This window comes from Lipotes vexillifer, unplaced genomic scaffold (assembly GCF_000442215.2).
Source record: "Lipotes vexillifer unplaced genomic scaffold, Lipotes_vexillifer_v1.1 scaffold253, whole genome shotgun sequence".
Lineage (NCBI taxonomy): Eukaryota > Metazoa > Chordata > Mammalia > Artiodactyla > Lipotidae > Lipotes > Lipotes vexillifer.
This window is the reverse complement of record NW_006780322.1, coordinates 1547307-1571486: the sequence shown is the minus strand read 5'-3', so window position 1 is coordinate 1571486 and position 24180 is coordinate 1547307. Positions and strand designations below refer to the sequence as shown.

Below are 24180 nucleotides of genomic sequence, written 5' to 3'. Positions count from 1 at the left end.
ACAAATGACAATGAAAACGCAATGATGCAAAACTTATGGGATGCAGCAAAAGCAGTTCTAAGAGGGACGTTTATAGCAATTCAATCTCACTCAAGAAACAAGAAAAATCTCAAATAAACAATCTAACCCTACACTTAAAACAACTAGAAAAAGAAGACTAAAGAAAACCCAAAGTCAGCTGAAGGAAAGAGATAATAAAGGTCAGAGCAAAAATAAATGAAATAGAAACGAAGAAAACAATAGCAAAGACCAATGAAACTAAAAGCTGGTTCTTTGAGAAGATAAACAAAATTGATAAATCCTTAACCAGACTCATCAAGAAAAAAAGGGAGAGGACACAAATCAATAAAATTAGAAATGAAAAATGAAAAATCACAGTTGACATGGCAGAAATACAAAGGATTATAAGAGACTACTACAAACAACTGTATGCCAATAAAATGGACAACCATGAAGAAACAGACAAATTCTTGGAAAGGTGCAATTTTCCAAGACTGAACCAGGAAGAATTAGAAAATATAAACAGACCTATCACAAGTAATGAAGTTGAAACCATAATTAAAAATATTCCAACAAACAAAAGTCCAGGACCAGATGGCTTCACAGGCAAATTCTATCAAACATTTAGAGAAGAGCTAACATCAATACTTCTCAAACTCTTCCAAAAAATTGCAGAGGGAGAAACATTCCCAAGTTCATTCTATGAAGCCACCATCACCCTGATCCAAAAACCAGAAAAAGATATCACCAAAAAAGAAAATTATAGACTAATATCACTGATGAATATAGATGCAAAAATCCTCAACAAAGTACTAGCAAATAGAATCCAACAGCACATTAAAGGATCATACACCATGATCAAGTGGGATTTATCCCAGGGATGCAAGAATTCTTCAATATAAGCAAATCAATCAATGTGATACACCACATTAACAAATTAAGGAATAAAAACCTATGATCATCTCAATAGATGCAGAAAAAGTCTTTTGGTAAAATTCAACACCCATTTATGATTAAAACTCCCCAGAAAATGGGCATAGAGGGAAACTACCTCAACATAATAAAGACCATATATGACAAACCCATAGCAAGCATCACACTCAATGGTGGAAAAACCAAAAGCATTTCCACTAGGATCAGGAACAAGACAAGGATGTCCACCTTCACCACTCTTATTCAACATAGTTTTGGAAGACCTAGCCACAGCAATCAGAGAAGAAAAAGAAATAAAAGGAATACAAATTGGAAAAAAAGAAGTCACTACATGCTGATGACATGATACTATACATAGAAAATCCTAAAGATGCCACCACAAAACTACTAGAACTAATCAGTGAATTTGGTAAGGTTTCAGGATCCAAAATTAATGCCCAGAAATCTCTGGCATTCCTATACACCAACAACGAAAAATCAGAAAGAGAAATTAAGGAAACAATCCCATTTACCATTGCAACAAAAAGAATAAAATACCTAGGAATAAACCTGACTAAGGAAGCAAAAGACTAATACTCAGAAAACTATAAAACACTGATGAAAGAAATCAAAGATGACATAAACAGATGGAGAAATATACCATGTTCTTGGATTAGAAGAATCAATATTGTGAAAACGACTATACTACCCAAAGCAATCTACAGATTCAATGCCATCCCTATCAAACTACCAATGGCATTCTTCACCGAATTAGAACAAAAAATCTTACAATTCATATGGAAACACAAAATACCCCGAATGGGCAAAGCAATCTAGAGAAAGAAAAATGGAGTTGGAGGAATCAGGCTCCCTGACTTCAAACTATACCACAAAGCTACAGTAATCAAGACAGTATGGTACTGGCACAAAAACAGAAATATAGATCAATGGTACAGGATAGAAAGCTCAGAGATAAACCCATGCACATATGGGCACCTAATTTACTCCAAAGGAGGCAAGAACATACAATGGAGAAAAGACAGCCTCTTCAATAAGTGGTGCTGGGAAAACTGGACAGCTACATGTAAAAGAATGAAATTAGAACACCCCCTAACACCATACACAAAAATAAACTACAAATGGATTAAAGAATTAAATGTAAGACCAGACACTATAAAACTTTTAGAGGAAAAACACTCTTTGACATAAACCACAGTAAGATCTTTTTTGACCCACCTCCTAGAGTAACAGAAATAAAAACAAAAATAAGCAAATGGGACTTAATTAAACTTAAAAGCTTTTGCACAGCAAAGGAAACCATAAACGAGACAAAAAGACAACCCTCAGAGTGGGAGAAAATATTTTCAAATGAAACAACAGACAAAGGATTAATCTCTAAAATATACAAACAGTTCATGGAGCTCAATATCAAAAAAACAAACAATCCAGTTAAAAAATGGGCGGAAGACCTAAACAGACATTTCACAAATGAAGACATACAGATGGCCAAGAGGCACATGAAAAGATGCTCAACATCACTAATTATTAGAGAAATGCAAATCAAAACTACAATGAGGTATCACCTCACACCGGTCAGAATGACCGTTACCAAAAAAACTAGAAACAATAAACGCTGGAAAGGGTGTGGTGTAAAGCGAATCCTCCTGCACTGTTGGCAGGAATGTAAATTGATAAAAACCACTATGGAAAACAGTATGGCGGCTTCTTAAAAAACTAAAACTAGAACTACCATATGACCCAGCAATCCCATTACTGGGCATATACCCTGAGAAAACCATAATTCAAAAAGAGACATGCACCACAATGTTCATTGCAGCACTGTTTACAATAGCCAGGACGTGGAACCAACCTAAATGTCCATCGACAGATGAATGGATAAAGAAGATGTGGCACATACATACAATGGAATATTACTCAGCCATAAAAAGAAACGAAATTGAGTTATTTGTAATGAGGTGGATGGACCTAGAGTCTGTACTTTACTACAGAGTGAAGTAAGTCAGAAAGAGAAAAACAAATACCATATGCTAACACATATATATGGAATCTAAAAAAAAAAAATGGTACTGTTGAACCTAGGGGCAGGGCAGGAATAAAGAGGTAGGCATAGAGAATGGACCTGAGGACACAGGGTGGGAGGGGGAAGCTGGGGTGAAGTGGGAGTGGCGTGGACATGTGTACACTACCGGATGTGGGGTGGTTGGCTGGTAGGAGGCAGCAGCAAGGCATGGGGGAATGGGCTGGGTGCTTTGTGATGGCCTGGAGGGGTGGGAGGGGGAGGATGGGGGGAGGCTCGGGACAGAGGGGGTGTGGGGACTGGCACAGTATTCACTGATTCACTCTCTTGTTCAGTGGGGACTGGCACAGTATTGTGGAGCAATTGTGCTTCAATAAAGATCTATTAAAAGAAAAAAGATGAATCAACACCAATTTTACACAATCTCTTCCAAAAAGTGGAGAGAATACCTCCTAAAAAATTTATTAGGCCATTATCCTGAAACCAAAATCAGACAGAGACAATACAGAAAAAGAAAACTACTAAATATTATCATAAACATAGATGCAAAAATCTCCCATAAAATATTAGTAAATCACCTCCCAACAAAGAAAAGTCCAGGACTACATGACTTCATTGATAAATTCTACCACATGTTTAGAAAATAACTAACACCAATACTCTTCAAATGTTTCCCCAAAATTAAAGAGACGGGAACATTTCTAAACTCATTCTATGAGGCCAGCATAACCCTGACACTACAGTCAGACAAAGACACTACAAGAAAAGAAAACTACAGATCCATATCCCTGATGAATATGGAAGTAAAAATCATAACAAAATACTAGCTAACAGAATTCAGTAGCACATTAAAAGGATTATACACCATGATCAAGTGGGGTTTATTCCTAGAATGCAAGGATGGTTCAACATATAAAATTCAATCAATGTAATACATCTCGTCAACAGAATGACTGTGGGGAAATGACAGTATCATCTCAACTGATGCTGAAAAAGCATTTAACAAAATTCAACACCCTTTCGTTGTAAAAACACTCAACAAACTAGGAATAGAGGGAAGTTACCTCAACATAATATTTGTAATAGCCCAAAACTGGAAACAACCCAAATATCCTTAAATGAGTGAATGGTTAAACCAACTGTGGTACATTTATACAATGGAATACTACTCAGCAACAAAAAGAAACAAACTACTGATGTATGCAATAACTCAGATGGCTCTTCAGGGCATTATGCTATGTGAAAAAAAAATCCCAAAAGACCACACACTGAATGATTCCACTTACATAACCTTCTTGAAATGACAAAATTATAGACATGGAAAATTAGTGGTTGCCAGGGGTTAGGAAGAGTAAGGAGTGGCGGGGAGGTAGCAAGTGACTATAAAGCCATAAGTGAGATCTTTGTGGTGATGGAATATTTCTGTATCTTGATTCCAGTGATGATTATACAAATCTACAGGTGTGATAAAATGGCATCAAACTATACATAAACATTGTGACAGTGTCAGTTTTCTTGTTTTGATATTGTACTATAATTACATAAGAAGCCATTGGGAGAAACTGGATGGAGGGTACATGGGACCTCTCTTGTACTATCTTTGCAACTTCCTGTGACTCTATAATTATTTCAAAATAAAGCACACACATGCAGTTACACAAAGCCCTTGGAAGCATGGCCGATATTATTCTGATGGAGGAAGAGTTGACATCATATTAATGCAAACATCCTCACCAGAAGTGGCCACGTCTTCCACTTAAGACCTTCTCTTCTCTTGAAATATCATTCACCATCCATCCTCCTTCTACCCTCCTGGCACATCACTTCAGCAGCCCCAATCTTCTCCCATATTGCTAGTTCCTTTCCCTCCCTCCTTGGCAAGCTCTAGGGTAAACTTCTCTTCCATCCGCCCCCTCCAACAATTCCCTCACATCTCCTCCTTGGGCTGCCAATCATATGCCACTTCTGTGCCCCCACCCCAGGGCAACCAATCAGGGGTAGCCATCCTCCTTCCCACGTGTGACTCAAATTGGACCAAGCAGAGTCCTTGCAGGGGGTTGCCATGTGACTGCTGCAGTTATGGGCTCAGAGTGATGCATTCTCAGCTGCATACCTCTGGGGGCACCACTGACAATGTGTTCCACAAAACATTACACTCAGAGGGAATCTACGCCTGAGTCCCAGAAGAAGAAGCTGTGAGAAGGAAGGACTTACCAAAATGACAAGTCTAAAAAACAAAAGTCAAGTCTACACCAGGCAAGGCAAGAAGGGCTTTTCTGGGTGCCAACAAGCCAGGAAGGAGGGGACTGTAGCCAAGCAGGTGGGCCCTTCCCAGGCACATCTGCTTCCCAGACCACCTACATTCACTCCGAGGGAGCCTGATGCCCTCACGTGGGCCAGCAATCTGGCCACATGGCTACTGCCAGCCAAGGAACCCCCACTGTGCCTGCGACAGCCCCCAGGGCAGGCCCAGCTGCTTCCAAGGGTGGTGTCACCGTGTCACACTCCCATGGAAGTCTTTGTCACTCGCCTGTTGTGCAGAATGGGGTATCAATTGGAGGGGACCTAAGTCCTAGACACCAGGGCTTGGGGGATTGAGGGGAGGCATTCTCCTTACGGGAAGGCCAAGGTTGCTGGGCCTGGAATAATTGTGTCCTGGGAGGCCACAGTCCCTGGGGGTGGGTGAGGCCAGCGGAGGCCAAACCTTGGGGCAGACCAATCTGGTGAAATGGAAGTGGGGCGGGAGATGAAGAGCTGAAGCCAAGCCCCAGCCTGCGGCATCGCTATCACCGCCTCCACACAATGCTCAATGCTCCAGAGCCTCTGTGAGGAACGAGCCTGGCTGGCTCAGCCTGAGGACTCGGCAAGTCAGGTTTGTTATCCCTTTAGCCCCCAGCCCAGATACACGCAGTCCTCCTCCCTCTCTCTCTTTCCCCACCAAGGCTCATCAGAGCTGACAAGGCTGACTCTGGCAGAGTGCTGTCTCTGCTCTCACCTGGTCACCTCACTCTGCTGGCCCTGAGGCCCTGCTTTCCCTTGCCTTGTTCCTGGCTCCCAGCCCCCGACTACCCCAGGCAGCCAGGCCCAGCCAAGGCCAGGCTGTTTTGGAAAAGTGTTGGGAGGCGGCAGAATGTGCAGTCTGTGAGTTCCCTCCAAACTGGCGCCCCAGCCCCTGGACAAACAGCGGCCGTGTCGGCCTGTCCACAGCGGCCTGTGTTCTCCTTCCAGGCCAGGAGATCCCGAGGGCAGGCAGCCGTGTGGGGGACGTCACTGACCCGCTGGGCCTACAGGGGAGAGGCAAGGACAGACTGGGTGATGACAAGCCAGCCACCCGCTCGGCTGGGCCCTCCCACCCCATGGCGGGGCGGTCAGACCAAGGGCAGCCCAAGGACCACGCTTCCTTCACCTCTGCTGCCACACAGGACATTCCACTGGGAGAGATGGAATTTACACTCTGAAAAACTACTACCTTCCACTGGCACATTTCCCAGTGGAAGCTGGGGGTGTCCGTTGCTGCTTCTCGCTGACCCTGTAGACCTCCATTGGAGGGATCCCCCTTGGTGGGGCATGTGCTGTGCAGGGCAGGTGGCCCCCGTTCTGGCCCAGGACCAGCCTCTGCTTCTGTGTGGCTGTGAGAAGGTCCCTGCTACGCTGAGACTCTATTTCATCTGATGCAAAACAGGAGATCATCTTGCTCTCCCCTCCCCAGGATGGAGATTAAGGCTCGGGGAGCAGAGACCTGCGCTGGGGAGGGTCAGGTGAGGCAGAAAGATGGCACAGGGAAAAGGACAGGTTAAGCAGACCACCCGGTGGCACTGTTCAGGAGATGATGGTGATGCCCCTCTGGGTGCCAGGCTCTTTGAGAGAGGCCCTGTGTCCTGGGATGTATCTGGGTCGAGGCTGGGTCTGACTGAGGGTATCAAAAAGAATCACTGGAGCCACAAAATGGGCTTTTTCAGGCTGGCTCAGTGGGGGCTTGGGGATGGGACCTGGTAAGACAGGGGCTGGGACTGGCCTGGGCATTGTGAGGCCTTCCCCTTGCCAGGGCTGGGCCCCCCAGTTCCTGGTGCAGCTCCAGGAGCCACGGCTCTGCCACTCACTGCCCTCCCTCCCCACCCTAGGTTCTGGGGACTGCCCTGGACGTTCCTTGTCTGGCAGTGGACGACGCCCTTCGCTGGGTCACCTATGGGCTTCCGGGACAGTCAGGCTGCAGAGCAGCTTTTCACAGAGTGTGAGAACGGGCAAAGAGGACATGGCTTCCATCGTCAAGTGGGCTCGGGGAGCCCTGCAACCTCTGAGCTCTGCACCGTTCAGTCCCTCAACATGCCCAACCCCAGGCTCAAGGTCCTGAGCAGTCCCGCAGTGAAGGAATCTGCCCAGCGCTGTTTGAGCCCTTCCCCAGACTGATGCGATCCCAGAATCCATTTGCTCCTGCAGCACCCATGAAACAGGCTCTGAGAAGTGCCTCACGGCGCATGAGGCTGGGAGTTGGGAGAACGGGGTTCTGCTCTCGTGGCTCATGTGTGCCACGTGGCTGTGGACATCCGTGTCCTCACTCGTCTGAACAAGATGGACTCTGCAGTGCTCTGGTTGCCATGTCCAGGACCGAGACACCTGGCCCAGCCAGGCCCGGCCACATGGCCAGGGACGCGGCCCCCAGCTGCCCCATGCTGCAACAGACCTCTGGGGACAGTGGCCCTCCAGGTACATCCTACCCTCCCCAGGGAACCTACCGCTCACAGGATACAGTCACGGGACCTCTGTGTGCTTTCATGCAGGGAACGGGGGCTGGTCCCTCAGGGCAGACACTGCGGGGAAGAACTTCCTGCCTGACAGGTGGGACTGGGTGTTGTTGAAGGGAAGGTGGGTGGACGGGAGGACCCTTTCAGGGAGCTGGGAAGGCAGAGACCGGACAGCCGAAAGAGGATGAGTCCTCAAGGTTTATTATAGAAGCCTATAAAAGAGCCACATTGAGTATTTCCAAAGTCACAAAATGCACAACTTTTTTTAATATGCAACATGGAATATTATATACAGATAAAACCACGAGGGAACCTACCGCTCACAGGATACAGTCACGGGACCTCTGTGTGCTTTCATGCAGGGAACGGGGGCTGGTCCCTCAGGGCAGACACTGCGGGGAAGAACTTCCTGCCTGACAGGTGGGACTGGGTGTTGTTGAAGGGAAGGTGGGTGGACGGGAGGACCCTTTCAGGGAGCTGGGAAGGCAGAGACCGGACAGCCGAAAGAGGATGAGTCCTCAAGGTTTATTATAGAAGCCTATAAAAGAGCCACATTGAGTATTTCCAAAGTCACAAAATGCACAACTTTTTTTAATATGCAACATGGAATATTATATACAGATTAAAACCACGACAGCAAAAACACTCACGGCACCAGTTTCATATCAAAACAAAACACACAAGTGCTTTTTCAATATTAAAACAACTGTGATAAAAACATATTAACATTTTGAACCATGTTTACAATAGAGGAAAAAATTCATATTTTACTAAATAACAAATATTTAACAGCAAAAACTTTATACTAAATATCTATTTTGAATTATAACAAAAATAGTACTTATAATAGTTTATAAAGACAGACACAAAATTATAACATTTATGAAAAAACAAGTTTTGTGTATAAAATTATATTATAGCGATCTGGGCAGGGTCAGGATGGTGACGAGAACACAAATGCCAGCGCCCAACATTGAAAGTGCTTCAATCTGCAAGCCCATGGCGGGAAGAGTTTTGTGGGGTTTTGTCTTTTTTAATGTCAAGTTACAATAGTAGGAATGGTTAAGTGAGAACACATCACCCATCTAATGCTACCTCTATAAAACCTACACACTAGCGCACAGACACGGATGGATGTAAAGAGGAGACATGGGTGAGTCTCAACATTGGAACCCTCCTGTCAGCCAGTCAAGAGCTTTCTTCAGTTCTCTTCTTATTGCCTTTGAGACCCAGCGGGGCAAATGATCCTCCTTCCCTCCCTCACAGGGATCCCCTCAGCCTTGCCTTCTCTGCCCCTCCCAGGCTGGTCACCCAAACCAAAGGCCACTGAGGTCTCCCGCAGCCTTCCAGCTCCCTGCCCCTCGCCGGGGCCAGGCCTGGCAGGCTTCCTGTCTGAAGCTGCACTTACTGCAATCCTCGATATTTAGTCAAAGACATTTGGTTCAGGGCAAGCTGGGTCAGCTTAGAGGAGCATGAACCTTCCAGACCCCGGGCTTTTTTGTAGGTAACAGATTCTGGTGCACCATGCGGCTATTTTCAAGCTTTGATGAGTCTTTACACATTTTTGCCTGTTTTTCAGAATGGGGCGGTGGGGTGGGGGAGAGTGAGAGATATTACTCATTTTATTAATGTCAATTTTCGCCAATAACGTCTGTGCCGCACTTGCCTTTTAACAGTGAAAAGGTAGGAACCAAATGAAAGACTTGAGAATGGGGATGACAGAACAGTCCGCAGGCACGAGCCATTCCTGTAAAGCCCACCACAAGGCAGGTGTGCATGGGGGCGGGAGTGGCGGGGCTGCCGCCTGCCCACTGAACACCACTGGGGGTGCCACTGAGCTGCTCACACGGGCCACTGCTACGGAGAGGCAACCAGGGAATCCACGTCCCACATTCTTCTTCTGTGTGTTTTTGATTTTCTCCTAAAGCGGATTCACCGCTTTTATAACATCAAAAGCCAACAGAGAAACACGAAAAGCAAAGACAAACTTGAAAACAGACAAAATCACTTAGAGACTCACCAAGGGCCCCAAACCATCCCCGGGAGGCATCCCTAATTGCCAACACTCAAAATGCCAGTGGCAGGAGCTGCTCTTCTTTCATCCCCTGACCAGCCGGTTTTCAACCAAAACACTTCTGACAAATCACACGTACCCTCCTGCTCAGCTCTCACTGCAGCGCCCTCCTCAGCTGCCTCAAGACCAAGCAGAGGGCCTGAGTCAGCTCTGAGGACGGGCTGCCTTCTGTGCTCACCTCCCCTTGCTTCCACCTGGTCCCCGCACCCCTGAGCTGGGCTAAGCAGACAGCGGCATAGAGGGGAGAAGGGACTTCAAGGACACCTTTCCAAGGGCAAAGGGCAAAGGGTGAGGGTTGAGGGAGGGACGACAGAGGCCCTGGCTCCCCGTCAGAAGAAAGAACCCGTATCCTTCCCTATACTCACTAGCCAGAGTGGGGGGCACTGGGGTGAACAGTGACCAAGTGGGACACGGCAGCAGCCTCCAAATCCCCGGTGATCAAGGTTTCTGACAGAGCAAGGAGGGAGGCGGTGGGCCGTTTCCCCATCCCCACCAGGGGACAAAGGCAGATGTGCTGGATTTCACCTCGGGAGTGAGGCTCTGAGGTTGAACCCACAGAAGGTCTGGCACCTGGGGGAGCTGCTTGACCCTAGGCTGGCGGGGGGCCGGGGGGGTGGCTGGGTCACTTGCAGAAGTCCTGCCGGGGACAGCTGGGATGGAGGCCAGGGGACAGAGGAGATACTTGTTCCAGTCCCAGTAACACCAAGATTCGGTTATATTAGTGAATAAATATGGGGGTGGGGGGAAGGCCATCCATGAGCCGAAAGCCTTGGGTGTATGTGTAACAGGGAGCAGGGCGGGCTCCAGGTCGCCTGGCAGAAAGGTGCGGGTGTCAGTGCGCATGCCCAGGGCCACCAGGGAGGATGCTGGGAGGACAGGGCCTGGGGCTCCTTTGCCCTAAGGTCAGAAGAGAGAAAAAGTAGCAGCAATAGGTAATTTCAAATGTCCAAAACGGCAAGGGGTGGGCCTCCAGGCTGGTTACAGCCTGGCCCCGCCCTGCCAAGGGTGACTGGTGTTCTATTACCCAGGATGCTGTTCCCCGCGGGCACTGATGGCCACACTGGGAGGGGCACTCGTCCCATCTGAGCCGAGGCAGGAGGGGAGGCGGTGCTGAAGAGAGGGCCAAAGGGGGCACCTCTCTTCCTCCCTCCCCTCATGTCAACCACCTGACCTCACACAAAAAGAGTCCAAAAGAAAAGGGAGGGGAGAGACCAGTTCAGAACATCACAAGCAAAGGCTGCAGCACAGCCGACATCTAACACTGTGATGGGCATGCGGGGTGGGGGGGCCAGGCCCTTTCCCGGGGGAGCTAAGCTGCTGGGGACTGGAGAGACTAGAGAGAAGCAGGGGCCACGGGGAGAGCCCGACCCCAGAGAGCCCTTTTGACTTGGGGCAGGTTTTCCAGGGAGGGGAAGAGGGGCGGGCAAGGCCTGGGGGGGCCCTCCCTCTTCCCCGGGCTCCAGCCCCCTCCCACACACAGGTTTCTACCCTTCCGTCGCCTCCCACCCCGAGGCCTGGCGCCCTAGACCGTGGCGCTCAGCATGGCCTCTGTCTCTGGCAGGATCTTGTTCTGGTTGGAGTCCAGGCCAAAGAACTTGACACTGAGGCCATCCACAGGGTGCAGGACGGGGACCAAGGTGATGCGGGGGAAGGTCCGGGTGGCCAGCTCGAAGCGGCTGGTGCTGGCCAGCTCCACTGCCAGCACCTTCAGGAACAGCTTGGCCAGGTGCTTGCCCAGGCAGGTCCGGACACCACCACCGAAAGGGAGGTAATGGAAGCGGCCATCCTTGTCCTCGCTCCGTGCCTGACCAAAGCGATCAGGGTCGAAGACGTTCACGTCCTTGAACACGGGCGCCGTGTCATGTGTGTCCCGGATGCTGTACATGACACTCCAGCCTTTGGGGATCTGAAAACCCTGGAGGCAAGGCGGGGGCAGGGGTGGGATGTGGTGGTGAGAACCAGAGGAGGTCTGAGAGGACCCAGGACCTTCTGCCTGCCAGCCCCCACCCAGATGTTCCTGGAGGCACCTCACTGTGGTCCCCGGGGGCCTGGCCAGCCTCCCCTTTTGGCATGTCAGTCCACCTACTTATAGATGTCCCCATGCAGCTTCACAGCACACCTAGCTGGGCTGCATCTGACCCAGCATCTGGGCCAGGGTCCCTGCTGGGTCCCTCCCATCAGCCTGAAAGCTCCCTGAAAGCAAGCACCGTCTCCCCATGAGGCTGAGGTACCCCATGGGGAGCTGGTCTTTCCCATCGGCCAACCCCCCACCCCACAGCCCATGGGCCCAGCCTCACGTCTAGCTCGAAGGTCTGCAGCACAGTGCGGTAGCCACCGGAGACGGGCGTGAACAGGCGCATGACCTCCTTGATGACGCAGTCCAGGTAGTGCAGCCCACTGAGCGTGCTGAGGCGCAGCGTGCCCTCGCAGGGGCAGCCGCCACTGTGCAGGATGCCCTGGGCCCGCAGCTCCTCCCGCAGCTTCTCCAGCACGGCCGGGTGCTTCAGCAGCTGCATGATGAGCGAGGTGCTGGCGCTGGCGGTGGTGGCGTAGGCGGCGAAGATGAGCTCCAGCGTCCCGTCCTGCAGCAGCAAAGAGGCACTGCTTGCAACCTGGGTTCAGCCTGGTGGCCCCAGCCTGGGGGCAGCCCCTCTCTGCCGGTGTCCCCCAGGCCCCGGGGTCATCTAGCTGGGCACTGCTGCTTCCTCTGAGCCTCACGTTGCTGAGCCATTTGGGCCACGATGGACAGAGGTCATGGGTCCAGTCCCCTGGCTGGGCAGAAGCACGAGCCTAAAAGTCCCTTGGGGAAGGGCTGCTTCTCACTCACTGCCGGATTCCAGGGCCGGCCTCAGCAGCCCTAATGAGTGCAGTGAGCTCACAGCAGAAAGAGAGCAAATCCCAAGGAGCAGGCGCTGTGTGGGCGAGTGGGGGTGAGGTGCAGGGTCTCAGCCTGGGCCTCCGGACTGGCAGCCCCAGCTCCTTCCTCCCTCTGCAGGAGGAGGACATCTGGTAGGTGGTCAAGAGAGCTGAGGGGTTGGGAAAGCAGTCTGGGGTCATACCCACGAGGACCTGGGATGGGACTGCAGTGAGAAGGCTGAGGAAAGGTGGTCCCCAGAAGACTTAGAGCCCCTCCAGGGTCCTCTGGGGAGCAGTGGTGCCCCACAGAAAGGCCCCACCAAGTTATCTTGTTACAAGCCCTACATTTTACAAATGTGGATGCTGAGCCCAGAGAGGGGAGTGAAAGAACAGGTCCTTTACTTGCCATGGCACCACCTACAAGTCACAAAACTTCTTATGAAATGGGAAAGGCTTTGGGGCTCCTTCCTGGCTCATGAGGAAAAAAAAAACTGGAGCTAGAATACAGGGAAGCAGAGACAGTAGGGACAGAGCAGTCGGCAGTGAAGTGTCCACAGGCACCTGGCAAGCACACGAGTGGCAGAGTCTAGACGAGGACGAACTAATGCTCCCTCCTCAGGTGGAACATCCACCCTAAGAAAGGGCAGGCAGGAAGCCCTTCTTGGAGCCCAGTGTGGACAGTCTTGGAGCCAGCAGCCCAACTGGGCATAGCCAGTGCCAGGCAGGCTGGGAGAGTGTCAAGTGCCACCCACTTGAAAAGGCTGCTCTTCCCCAAGGGCTGAGGCTGCCCTCCTGCAAGTGGCTTCTCCTTCTGGGCCCGCATTTCCCTAGATGACGTCCTAGGGCTACTGTGACCACAAAGTGCACTGAAATATTGAATACTGGGGTTGGGGGCTGGCTGGGGAGAGTGAGGGGGTCAACGACGCTGGGGACGCCGTGTCTGTTCAGGGTTTCTAAGAACCAGTTTTCGGTATCTTTTGCAACATGGTAGATGGGACTGTGGGTGGGATGGAGACAGCGGGGCCCAGCTGCTGTGAGGACCGCTCACCACCAGGGCTGGGTGCAGAGCAAGCCATGGGGAGGGCAGGGGCGGCCCCGTCCGTGTGGGCACGGAGCGCAGGGGGGGGGGGCGCCCCACCTTCAGCTCCTGCATGCTCATCTCCTCCCCGTGCTCCCTGCTGCTCTCGATGAGGATGTCCAGTGCGTCTGAGTAGTCCTTGCCCTGCGTGCACTGCAGTTTCTCCCGGATCGCCTTTTCCAGGCCCTTCTGTAGGGTCTGTCGTGCCTGAATGCCCTGAGGCGGGGAAGAGGCCATTTGGTTAACCAAGGGGAAGGGCAGGGTCACTGAGGGCCTCCTCCCAAGGCCGGGCAGGGCAGGGTGGGGGCTCTTCTGAGAGTTCCCATCTAAGCAGCAGAGACCCTGGGTGAAGGCTCCCGCTGAAACCTCCCCTCTGTCTGTGTGACCAGTGACCATCTTAGCAATCAGCTGCCCCTCCCTCAGGGTGGGCTCACGGATGCCCATCTCTCCTCCCAGGCCCCGGGTGCTCACCCGCCGGTAGCCACTAAAGGGCAAGTCAACAGGCAGGGAGAAGACGTTCTCCACAAACTGCTGGTAGACCTCAAAGAGGTGCCCGAGGTCCTCCTCGGGGATGCTGAAGCCCAGCAGCACGCGGATGGCCATGCGGAAGGTGAGCTTCTGTGCCTCCTGGTACACGTTGATGGCCTCGGGGTGGCTGCTCCAGGCACGTAGTGTGTCCTGGATCACCAGCTGGATCTTGGGCAGGTAGCTCTCCAGGGCCTCGTGGCTGAAGATCTTGGAGAAGACCTGGAAGGGAGAGGGTCAGATGGACTCTGGCCTGCCCGCTCGGCCCAACAGAAGCACAGTTCCCACGACCGTGATGAGGGAAAACTCCAGACCCGTACCCTGACCAAGCTCAAGCCTTTCCGTCTCCAGACACAGTCCCTCTGCTGGCTCCTCTACTCTGAACCCCCCTCCTACTGCCCACGTCTTGGATGGGAGGCAGGGGAAGGACGGGATTAAAACACAGTTCATAAAGTCGGGACATTCAACGTCACTCACAGGGTGACCTGAGCTGGCATTCCTTTCTGAAACCCCAGAAAATCATGTGCTCCAAATAATGGCAAAGCCCGGGGACTGGGCAGCCCAGCTGCCAACAGGTCTGCAAGCGATGTGGCCATACCAGAGTAGGGGGCAACACAAGAGGGCGCTGGGCAGGGCTGGAGGGGAGGCTGCCCCTCCACTGCAGGGGCCATTCCCGAATGCCCAGGCCACGGGGCATATGTGCCCAGCAGGAACAGAACACAGGTGAATGGACTGGACAAGGAAGAGGTGGAAAGCAGTAAGTGGCTCTTTTACTCCACTGATGGGTGAGCAAGAGAGTCCAAGGCTAGACTGCAAGCAGGACTTCCTGAGACCCAAGACTGCTCTCACTCCCTGAGAAATACCTACTGGGCAGAGATCGTAGGGGGTTTGTTAACTGTGCCATCCAAATGTCTTCAGTGTGGCTGGGTCTGGAGGCACAGGGATGGGGGCAAGGCTTCCCACCTCAAAAGATCAGAAAGCCAAACAGAAGGCCTTTTAATTTCCTGCATCTTCCCGGTCCATTTTAAGTAGCCAGTGAGTCCCTGTTTCTACCTCCCTTGCTTGCTGTCCTCCTGATTCCTGAGCAAGTTCCTCAGCCCCCCGCCCCCTCCTCACCCAGATGCCCCTGTGCATAGTTTCACGCTGCTGCCCGGGGTGTACGGCAGAGGGTGAGATGTTAATTTACTGTTGGCCGGTGGGTCACACGGGCAACCAACAATGTCCAGCCCCGACCCCCAGAGTCCAGAGCAGAAGGGGGTGCCCCCACCGGGGCCAAGGGAAATTCACCGGGGAAGGCGAGGGTTGGGGGGCGGGCAGCGCAGAGGAAGGAGACAAGTACTCCTCTAGCGCACCATCAACCCCACGCAAACCACACACACGCGCCCACCCTCCCCTCCTGCCCCCAAACACAACCACCGCACAAACTGTAAATGTGAGAATTTCCCCTGCAGTCAGCTCAAGGAGGAAAAGGTAACATTTTCCTGGCCTCAGCCCTGCATGGCTAATGGGAGGGCTGGTTTGCAGAAATAACAGTGCTGGCCCTTCAGTGGCCCAGCCAGGCGTTCACAATAGCACTTTCATTCCGAAATTCCCGGTGGGCAGAGGGAGGGAGGGAAGGAGGCCGGTGAGGGGCAGAAAAGCCAGCACTGTCTGGGGCTGCTCCTGCTGCTGAGGGACAGCTGAAATGTAGAACGATGAGGGGAGGTGGCCAGGGGCAGCCCAGGCCTGGCCAGGTCACTCACACCTTGCTCAGCTGTGAGGGCCCTGGGAATTTCCAGGGCCACCTCCTGCCAGGGTGCTCTCTGCCTCAGCCCCGCCCCCCTGGACCCTAGTGTCCTTAGGAGGCCAGGTTCCACTCTTGGTCTAGGAGTTTTACGGGTAGGAGTGGGGCCCTGCCCCAGAGCCCATCACTGGCCTGCTAGGGGCCCTTATGAAACAGCAAAGAGCACACAGAAGGAGCAGTAAGCGGTCCGTGGGAGCCAAGCAGGCTCACGAGGGATGCAGGATGATAACTCTGTGGCTGCCAGGTGTCGGTGGGGAGGCTGGAGGTAGGGCAGGCAGGGGCAGGGGGGCCACGTCTGGCCAGAGCCAGCCAACCCAGGGCAGAGTCAAGGGCACTGCCCTGGAGGGAACGTAGCAGGGGCTGGTCAGGGGCCCCAGCACACAGGACACCTGGGCCCAAAGGTGGGCATGTGGAGGGGGAATCAAGCAGAGGCTCATGCCGACCAGGACCAGCAGAAGTCAAAGCCAGCTAGGCTCCTTAGATGCAGTGGGTGGTGCGAAAAGGCAGGCTGAGCACCCAGAAACCTGAGTTTTATTCCCAGATCATCCACCAACTTACTGTGGGATCATGGCCAAGTCACCTTGCGGCCTCATGGTTTCCTCATCTGTAAATTGGTAAGGTTGAACCAGGTGATCTCTGGTCCCTTTCAATGCACAGATCACACGAACACCAATATCCGAGTGTCCCTAAGTAGACGCTATCCCCTCAAAGAAGCCCAGAATTTGGCACCGCATCAGTCACCTGGTGTAAGTGCCTGCCAGGCCCCCACTCCCACACCTCGTATGGGCTACAGTGGCTCAGGAAGGGCCATCTCAAGGTTACCAAAGGGGGAGCTCTGAGGGACCCCACTGCACCCCGAGGAGTGGCCAGACAGGACCCAGGGACAAGCCTTGCCCCGTCTGTCCCAAAGGTTACGTTCCCTGCGCCCTCTAGCGATGGCCGGCTGAATCGCTCCTTCTCCAGCCTTGGGGGCCACGGAGAGCAGGAAGGACCCAAGGGGGCCTGGGACTGGGCAGAGCGACTCCAAGGGCAGGGGGTCCACACCTGACCTCTAGGTGAGAAGGGGCCCTGAGCAAGGTCAGGAGCTGAAATGACCGCAGGAAGCCTGCACCTGCAGGACTCCCGGGGTGGGGCTTCTGAAAGAATTGCAGCCACGACCAGGGCTCTTATCTTGACCCAGACAGGATTCTAACTAGGTGCTCTGGGGTCCCTTTCCTCCTGGCTGTCCCATGATTCTCCTCAGAGGCCCCCAAAAGTGGAGAAACTACCCAAATGAGAAGCCGAGCAAAGGCAGATTGAGGGCACTCCAGGCTCAAGGGGCTTTGCTCGGTGGTCACCAAGTCCATGCCCCTGCCTCCCACCCAGCTGTTCCACAGGCATCAGAGCCTCCCAGGCGACAGGAAACTCCAGGGCCTCATCCCTGGGACCATGCCCAGGGTTAACAACGTGGGCACTTCCCAAAGCCAGGGCAGCCCAGAAACCACCGCCCACCACAAAGGCCAGGAGGAGGCGGAGGTGCTGCCCAGGGCACAGGAAGGCCTGGGCACGTGGGGGCGATCAGGGTCGGGACTTGGGCACAGGGGAAGGCACCGGCAGAGCAGCTCATCGTGAAGACGGGAAGGGTTCCCAGCGGCCCCAGAGCCCACGGCCTGACCGCAGTTGCAGCAGGAGCCAGGGCTGCTTTGTTTCCCTCTGGGGCTTCCCTCGGAATTCCCACAAGTGAGCCGAGAATGCTGGACAAAGGTCACTGGGAACCAGCCTGGCTCGGGCAGAGCCCTGCACAGGGAGCAGCAGGTATGGACATCCCATCAGGGTTGGCGCTGGGGAGAGCAGGGTGGAAGTGCACGGGAGACCTGGGAACACCAGGCACAGACCCCGAGCAGGACGGGCTCTGGCCTTGAAGGATGTGCTTGGAAACCCTCCCCCAACCTCTACGGGTTTTCCCAACAATGCAGATGGCTCAAGAGCCCACATCCTGGGTTCTCGCTCTCCCTGTAATAAAAGCTGAATCCATAACCAGGGTCGGGGGAACCACCAGGGGGCTTGTCAAGGCTCAAATTCCGTATAATTGTTCCTACAAATGTCTCCCCCACACCCCCAGGCCTCCCTCCCCACTCCTGCCTCTTAGCCAGCGCCCCTGGGAGGGGAGTCGCTCACTGGACCCCCATGACCCTGCATGCTGACCCACTCAGCCAGATAACCTCCCCTTCTCAACTGGAGGCTGTGGATGGATGGAGAAAAGGATGGGCAGCCTCAGAAGCAGGAAGAGCCAGAGAGGGGACCCACTCCCCGGTCCAGTGACTCAGACTGGGAGGAATGGAGGCAGCTGCCCGGGTGGGTGGGGGCCTAGGCAGGCCACCCCGCCAAGCCACCAGGGCCGCGGCCTGCAGAGTGGAAAGAATAACAGAGGGCAGGCAGCCGCCGAGGCAGCTGTCCGAACAGCGCAGGGGTGAGGCCAAGGTGCGTACTTTATGCTCAAGTAGGGGGAGGACAAGAAAGGACGTCATCCCTCAGCTGCCTGGCATTTCCACTGGACCTCCACTCCACCCTGGCTGCCTCCCGAGCCAGTCCCCACGCAGCCCCTCTGACTGGGAGAGGCTGGCCAGATCCCCCAGCCTGGGTATATGCCCCTCCTGGGTCCCCAGCATCTGTGGGCAGAGTATCTGTCCCCGACTCGAGTCCGGCTCTGACTGTCCCCCCAACTCTTGTACACACAACAAAAGCACATTGTGGATGAGGGGAGAGCAGCACTTGGCACTTACCTGCCGGGCTCTGAGTTCTGTCCAACCATAGAAAAACCCCCTTAGAAAGCTGAGGCCCAAAGAAGGAAGAGCTTTCCCAAGGTCACAGTCTGGGGCACAACTGGCCACACTCACCAGGGTCCCTGAACACCCTGCCTCCCACCAATCCAAAGCCCGCTGAACCACCCTCTACCAGTCCTGAGGGCTCTTGATGTATCTAAGAGCTAGAAGGGGACGCTCCTCTAGGGCCCAAATTTATTCTGAGGGTAAGGCCAGCTGTTTTGGCTACTCTGTCAGCCCCTGGAGGCACACCCACCCTGCCCTTCAGCCCCAGGAACCTGGAACAGATACAACTGGCTTAGAGGGATCAGGGCCAGAGCAGACCCCAGCCAAGCCTCCCCACTTCCAGCCAAGGCCACAACTGTCTCCCAAGGCTGGGAGAGCGAGCATCACAGCATCACAGCCTTGGACCCCACCCTGCCCTGGGAAAAGGACGCGGAGGGGGGTGAAAGGGAGGGCCCACACCACTCACCCCTGCCTGACACAAGGGCACGCAGAGGGAGGAGCCCACTCCCAGGCGCCCTGGTGGCTGGCCGTGGGCACCCTCCCCCGCTGACCTTCAGAGACATCCGCTCCTGCCACCTGCCCCCTCAGCAGCCCCTGATGCTACAGTAATTTTTGGTGAAGGACCTCCGCTGGCAGCACAAAGGCTCCATGCCTCTGCCAGGGGGCGGGGACAGCGCTCCCAGTAGCAGGGCTGCCTGGCCATGCCACTGCCTTCCCATCCCACACAGGTGGAAACTTCTGCCCTGAGCTGAGCCTGGCAGACATGACTTTGAAGCCAGAGGCTGTGCAGTGGTTCAAAGGCCACCTAGAGCCAGTCTGAGCCGGCCTCCCCCAGGACCCCATGACCATGGGCCCTCTTGGCTCTGCCCTTCTGCTGAGGCACCTCCTGGCCTCTCCATCCCGACATAAACCCAAGCCTACAGAGGATTTCTGAGGCGAGTGCAGTAACCCTGAGCCTGAGCTCCGCCCCGAGCCAGGACGGGGGCCCAAAGGCCAAGTCAGTGAGGATCGGTGGGTGGGCAGGCCAGGCTTCTTAATTCCTATCCCCAAAACGTCTGGAGCTCAGCCATGGGCACAGAAGTCCCTGAAGCCAGGGGTCAGGATAGGAGGGGCAAGAAGACCACTCCTAGGGTCTCTCCAGTCCAGAGTTCCAAAGCTAAGTTCATCCTTGGGATGCACTCCAAGTTCTCTGACAGAATCTCAAGGCCACTGCCTGAAATGCCCTGAAGATGCCGGCCCTTTGGTGCGAAGAGGCCCAGCCCTATCTCCAGAGGAAAAGAGGAAATGTCTGATCCTGGTGTGTGGGGTTGGGCACTGGATGCTTCCAGAACTACCCACGACAACCACCCCCCTTCTCTGGTAACCCTCCCCCCCCCATCTTCCCTATCAGACTCCATCCACCCTTCCAGGGCAGTTCCCAGCTTCTTTGCATACAAAGAGAGATGCAGTCCCTCCCCCATGAACCAGAGACCTCCTGGTCCCAGGTAGGGAAGGGGTAACAAAGGACGAGGGACAGAATCTGAGGTCGCAGCTATAGGGACACAGGCCTGGCTTCCAGAGAGGATCCTGTTAGATTGGGCAAGGTATTCTGGACGTTCTCCCTGGCAACCCTACCCCTCCCTCTTGGCCCTAGACCACCAGGGCAGCCTGGACAAACACCTGGAGTGCAGTGATGGCTGTGAGGAACCCCTTTCCCAGCACACCTGGTCAGACCTCCAGAGAACGGGTTGGGGTAGCAGCCCCAGTGGAAATAGTGACGGTCCTAGCTCCCGACCAGCAGAGCCTCAGCACACCTGGCCCCCACTTCCTGCGAGTACATCCTAACCAGGCTGGGCCTGGCCCAGCAGCCCACTCTCCAGCCAGGTCCCTGCTTGCAGCGTGGGCTGGCTAAGGCAGCGTGAGTGGCACAGGGCAGTCCCCACCCTGGCCAAGTTGGGTCCACTGGGCATTGGGTCCAGCAGACTGGTCATTCTCTCCAGGACCAACCTGTGTGCCTCTGAGTACTCTCTTCTCATCCCTCCAGCTAGATTCTACTTCTTAAGGGCAAGGACCAAGTTTCCAGCTTCTATGCTTGTGTCTAATCTAAGGCCTGCTACTTAACTCAGTAAACTTAAGTTTATGGAACATCGATTAGAGATTTGGCGGGGGAAGGATGTTTTCATCTGCCAATTTAACATAGACCCACACACATGCCACATAGCAAGCCACATAGCAAGCACACAACTAGCACACAGAAACCCTGCTTTGGGTTCCCAAGCCTCTGTCAGGATGAGCTGGTTTCTGGCTGCTCCCTTATCCGCAAGGTGCTAGAGGGCAAGGGTGCCTGAAAGAGAGAGACTATCTATGCCTCGTCTGTAGTCCTCCTTTCTGGCCCCACCCAGGCCCCACCCCCTCACCCTGTCCCTCACTCCAGCTTCCTTCCCTGTGTATTCCTCCAGCAGCATTCATCTGCGCCCCCGCCCCCACCCTTCCTCCCAAATGGATGATGTAAGCCAAAACCTTGGAGCTTTCCAGGAGGGCCCTCCCCACCTGGAAGCCCAAAGCCAACTCAGGCAGAGGGTGCAGGGAACTGCAGAGCAACAGCCTCTCCCCAAAGCCCTCTGCACCCCCAGGTCTCACACTCAGGTCCTGACCAAGCCTTCTTCCCCCCGCACTCCCTCCCCACCTCCACCCAGACCCTCAGCTTCTGGCAGCCCCAGGTGGGCAGGGCTGAGGAGGGCTCTACTTGGTGGCTTAGAAACAACTCTTCCCATGGATGCCCGTGTTGCAGGCCCTGCCCTGCCTTTTCTTCCTTTCCCGACCTGGTTCAAGTCCCTCAATCTCTCCAAGCCTCGGGCTCCTCTTCTGTGAGAAAGGGACAGTAATTGCTTTCTTGTCAAAGTCTTTATAAAGATAAAATGTGGGAGCAGCCACATTCTTTGGAGCTGGGTTTCTGAGGCTCAGGCTCTCTCCTAACTCTGAAATACGCTTTTGGTGGAGTCACAAAGACTAAGAAAAAAAAGAGTGTTCGGCATATTTGAAGAACCCCCATTCCTGAGCCTACAGGCCCCCTCCCAGCCACTCCCAAGAACCCTCCCATCTGCCTCCGGGCTCTGTTAGCTGCTTCCTGCTCTAGTGAAGCAGATGGGAAGACCACTTCAAGAGCCCCTTTCCCAGCCCCTGAAATACGTGCTTTAGCCGGGGGCGGGGTGGTGTACGTGCTGACCAGTGCCCTCTGATTTTTCCTCCTTTTATCTGTTACGGAGAACTACACTTCGCAGGCAGTTCGGAAGACGACAGATTCTACAGGATGAACTCCTCTGTTCACACACAGACGTCCGGAGAAGGGGGCTGCCCCACCCTGGCCCTCTCCCGTCTCCCAGGCTCTGCCACTTTTCCCGGAGATCAGAGGCGGCCTCTCCCTTTCCTTTAGGTTTCAAACCGGGTGAGTCCTCTGACCCAATGGAAAAAGTGAAGGGAGGGGAGGTTGTGCAGCGCTGCCCCTCCCCACCCCCGCACCCCAGTCGCGGCCGCTTTAAGCCGGCGGGCCGGCGCCCCGCCCGCCGGCGGCTCAGCTTTCGGGTTACTGCAGTTCAAACAGCACGTGCCGCCCGCGCTCCGAGCCGCAGCGGCGGCGCTGCCCTGGGAGGGGGCGGGGAGGCTTGCCCCTTGCGCGCTGGCTCGCCTCTTCCGCGCCTCTTCCAGGCGCTCGGGAAATCCACAGGATAAACACCCACTTTCTCTTCCTCTTTATGGGAGGGGGTAGGTGCGTTTTGATCCCCCGCCGCGCCTCGGATCGCCGAAGTTCTCCCACCCCTCGCCCTTCCCCCTCTGTCCAGACCGGTGCGCGCAGTGGCCCAAATTTCTCCTCACCCCTCCCAGGCAAGGCCCAGCAACCGCTGCCCACAAGGTGCCCCCAGCCCCCGCGCCTGCCCGCGTCGCCCTTAAGCAACCTGTGGCCGGGAAGCTAGGTGTGATTTTAGAACGATCCGTTAACAGTCCTCTGAATCCCAGGGCACGAAAAGGAGGAGCACTGGCCATCGTCCGCCCTCTATTTTCCAGGTGTGTGGAACACGATGATGACAGGCGTTGGACGCCCCTGTCGCCGCATGTTCAAGTTGTCCAAACCAACCCCCAATTAGCCACCCGTTGGGCCTGGTAGTGCACACGGCTTGGTGGCTTACCAAGAGGTCAGACCCGGAAGAGGCCTGTACAGGCCCTGGATCTGGGATCGCAGCCGTCTAGGCAGGGAGCTTCGGGATCCTCCCACATGGTGTGCAAATGGGGGCGCAGATTCTGGTAGGGACGTCCCCGAGTCTCCGAGAACTCCTTACCCCGAGGGGGGTGCACGAGAGAAGAGGATCAGAGCACGGTTGCGGGGCTCTTGGCCTAGAGTTCTTACCTTGCGCTTGTTGCGGTGGATATCGCCGATGGAGTTGGCCACCGTGTTCGGGCCCAGCAGCATGCGTGTGCTACGTGGCCACTCGGTGCTCACGAGGTGGTGCTCGCCCATGAGGATCTTGCGTACATTCTCCGCGCCCGTCACGCGGATTAGCGGCCGCCCGAGCAAGTGCGTCTTGAACACGTTGCCATACTTCTCCCTCCGCGACGACTGGAAGCCAGAACCCTGCGGGTGCCACGCAAAAACTTTCTCAGGGCCCACATCTCCAGATGGGACACCTGGGAGGCCCAGCCTCGAGGGCTCGCGGGGAAGGGGCGGAGGATCCCACCCGGGGCACCAGTCCCCTACCCCCCCATACACACACGCATGCACGCACGTAGGTTTTATTTTTCACAGCATGCATAAGAACTGGGGCCTAGAGGACAATCAATAAAGCAAGGGGGCAAGAGGCCCAGGGCAATCCCCCGGGCGGTTGTTTTTTTAGTAATAACTTGCGGGAGGGAAAAGATATCCTGGACTGCGGGACCAGAAGCTAGAACCTCCGCCTCCCCCTTCCCCCGCCTCGCGCTCGGGAGACTCTCGGAATAAATATTTCCAGGCTCCCGGCCACGGGCTGGCGAGACCCCGCGGGGTGGCCGCAGGCCAAAGATTATTTATAGCGGCGAGCGGTCGGTGCCCGGAGGCAATCACTACAGATGGGGGTTGGGGTTTCCTCCGTTCGCTGGTGTGGGCCGCGAAGGGACCCGGCGGCCCTCTGAGGGCTCCGCAGGGTAGAGTCACGGGCCGGGAGCCGCGATTTTCCTAATGCAACATGCCCTGGAAACAACTGAGGAGGACTTTCGTCGTCGCCCTGGAGTTTGGGACGCGAGAGCGGAGGAAGGCGCTTCCCGAGGGGCGGGGTAGGGCTGGGCGGGGCCTCCGTCGCAGGTAACCGGATCCCCGGCGGCGCGAGCAGAGCGGAGCCAGGCCCCGGCCCGGGCCCGG

The 24180-nt window shown here is 54.5% G+C and overlaps 1 protein-coding gene across 2 annotated transcripts in view; it reads right to left on the bottom strand.

Moving 5' to 3' along the window:
* Positions 1 to 11149: 11149 nt before the first annotated feature.
* Positions 11150 to 24180, bottom strand: part of CYP26B1 (cytochrome P450 family 26 subfamily B member 1) — a 16123-nt gene continuing 3092 nt past the window's right edge. Inside the window, exons 2-6 of one of the 2 annotated variants that reach the window (XM_007453377.1) lie at positions 23197 to 23421; positions 14172 to 14447; positions 13761 to 13916; positions 12064 to 12348; positions 11150 to 11681 (exon numbers count right to left, since the gene is read on the bottom strand). In XM_007453377.1, the coding sequence (XP_007453439.1) occupies positions 11289 to 11681; positions 12064 to 12348; positions 13761 to 13916; positions 14172 to 14447; positions 23197 to 23421 (1335 nt within the window). In that variant the 3' untranslated portion in view covers positions 11150 to 11288. The remainder of the gene's footprint in view (positions 11682 to 12063; positions 12349 to 13760; positions 13917 to 14171; positions 14448 to 23196; positions 23422 to 24180) is intronic. The other variant, XM_007453378.1, reaches the window with a different exon arrangement.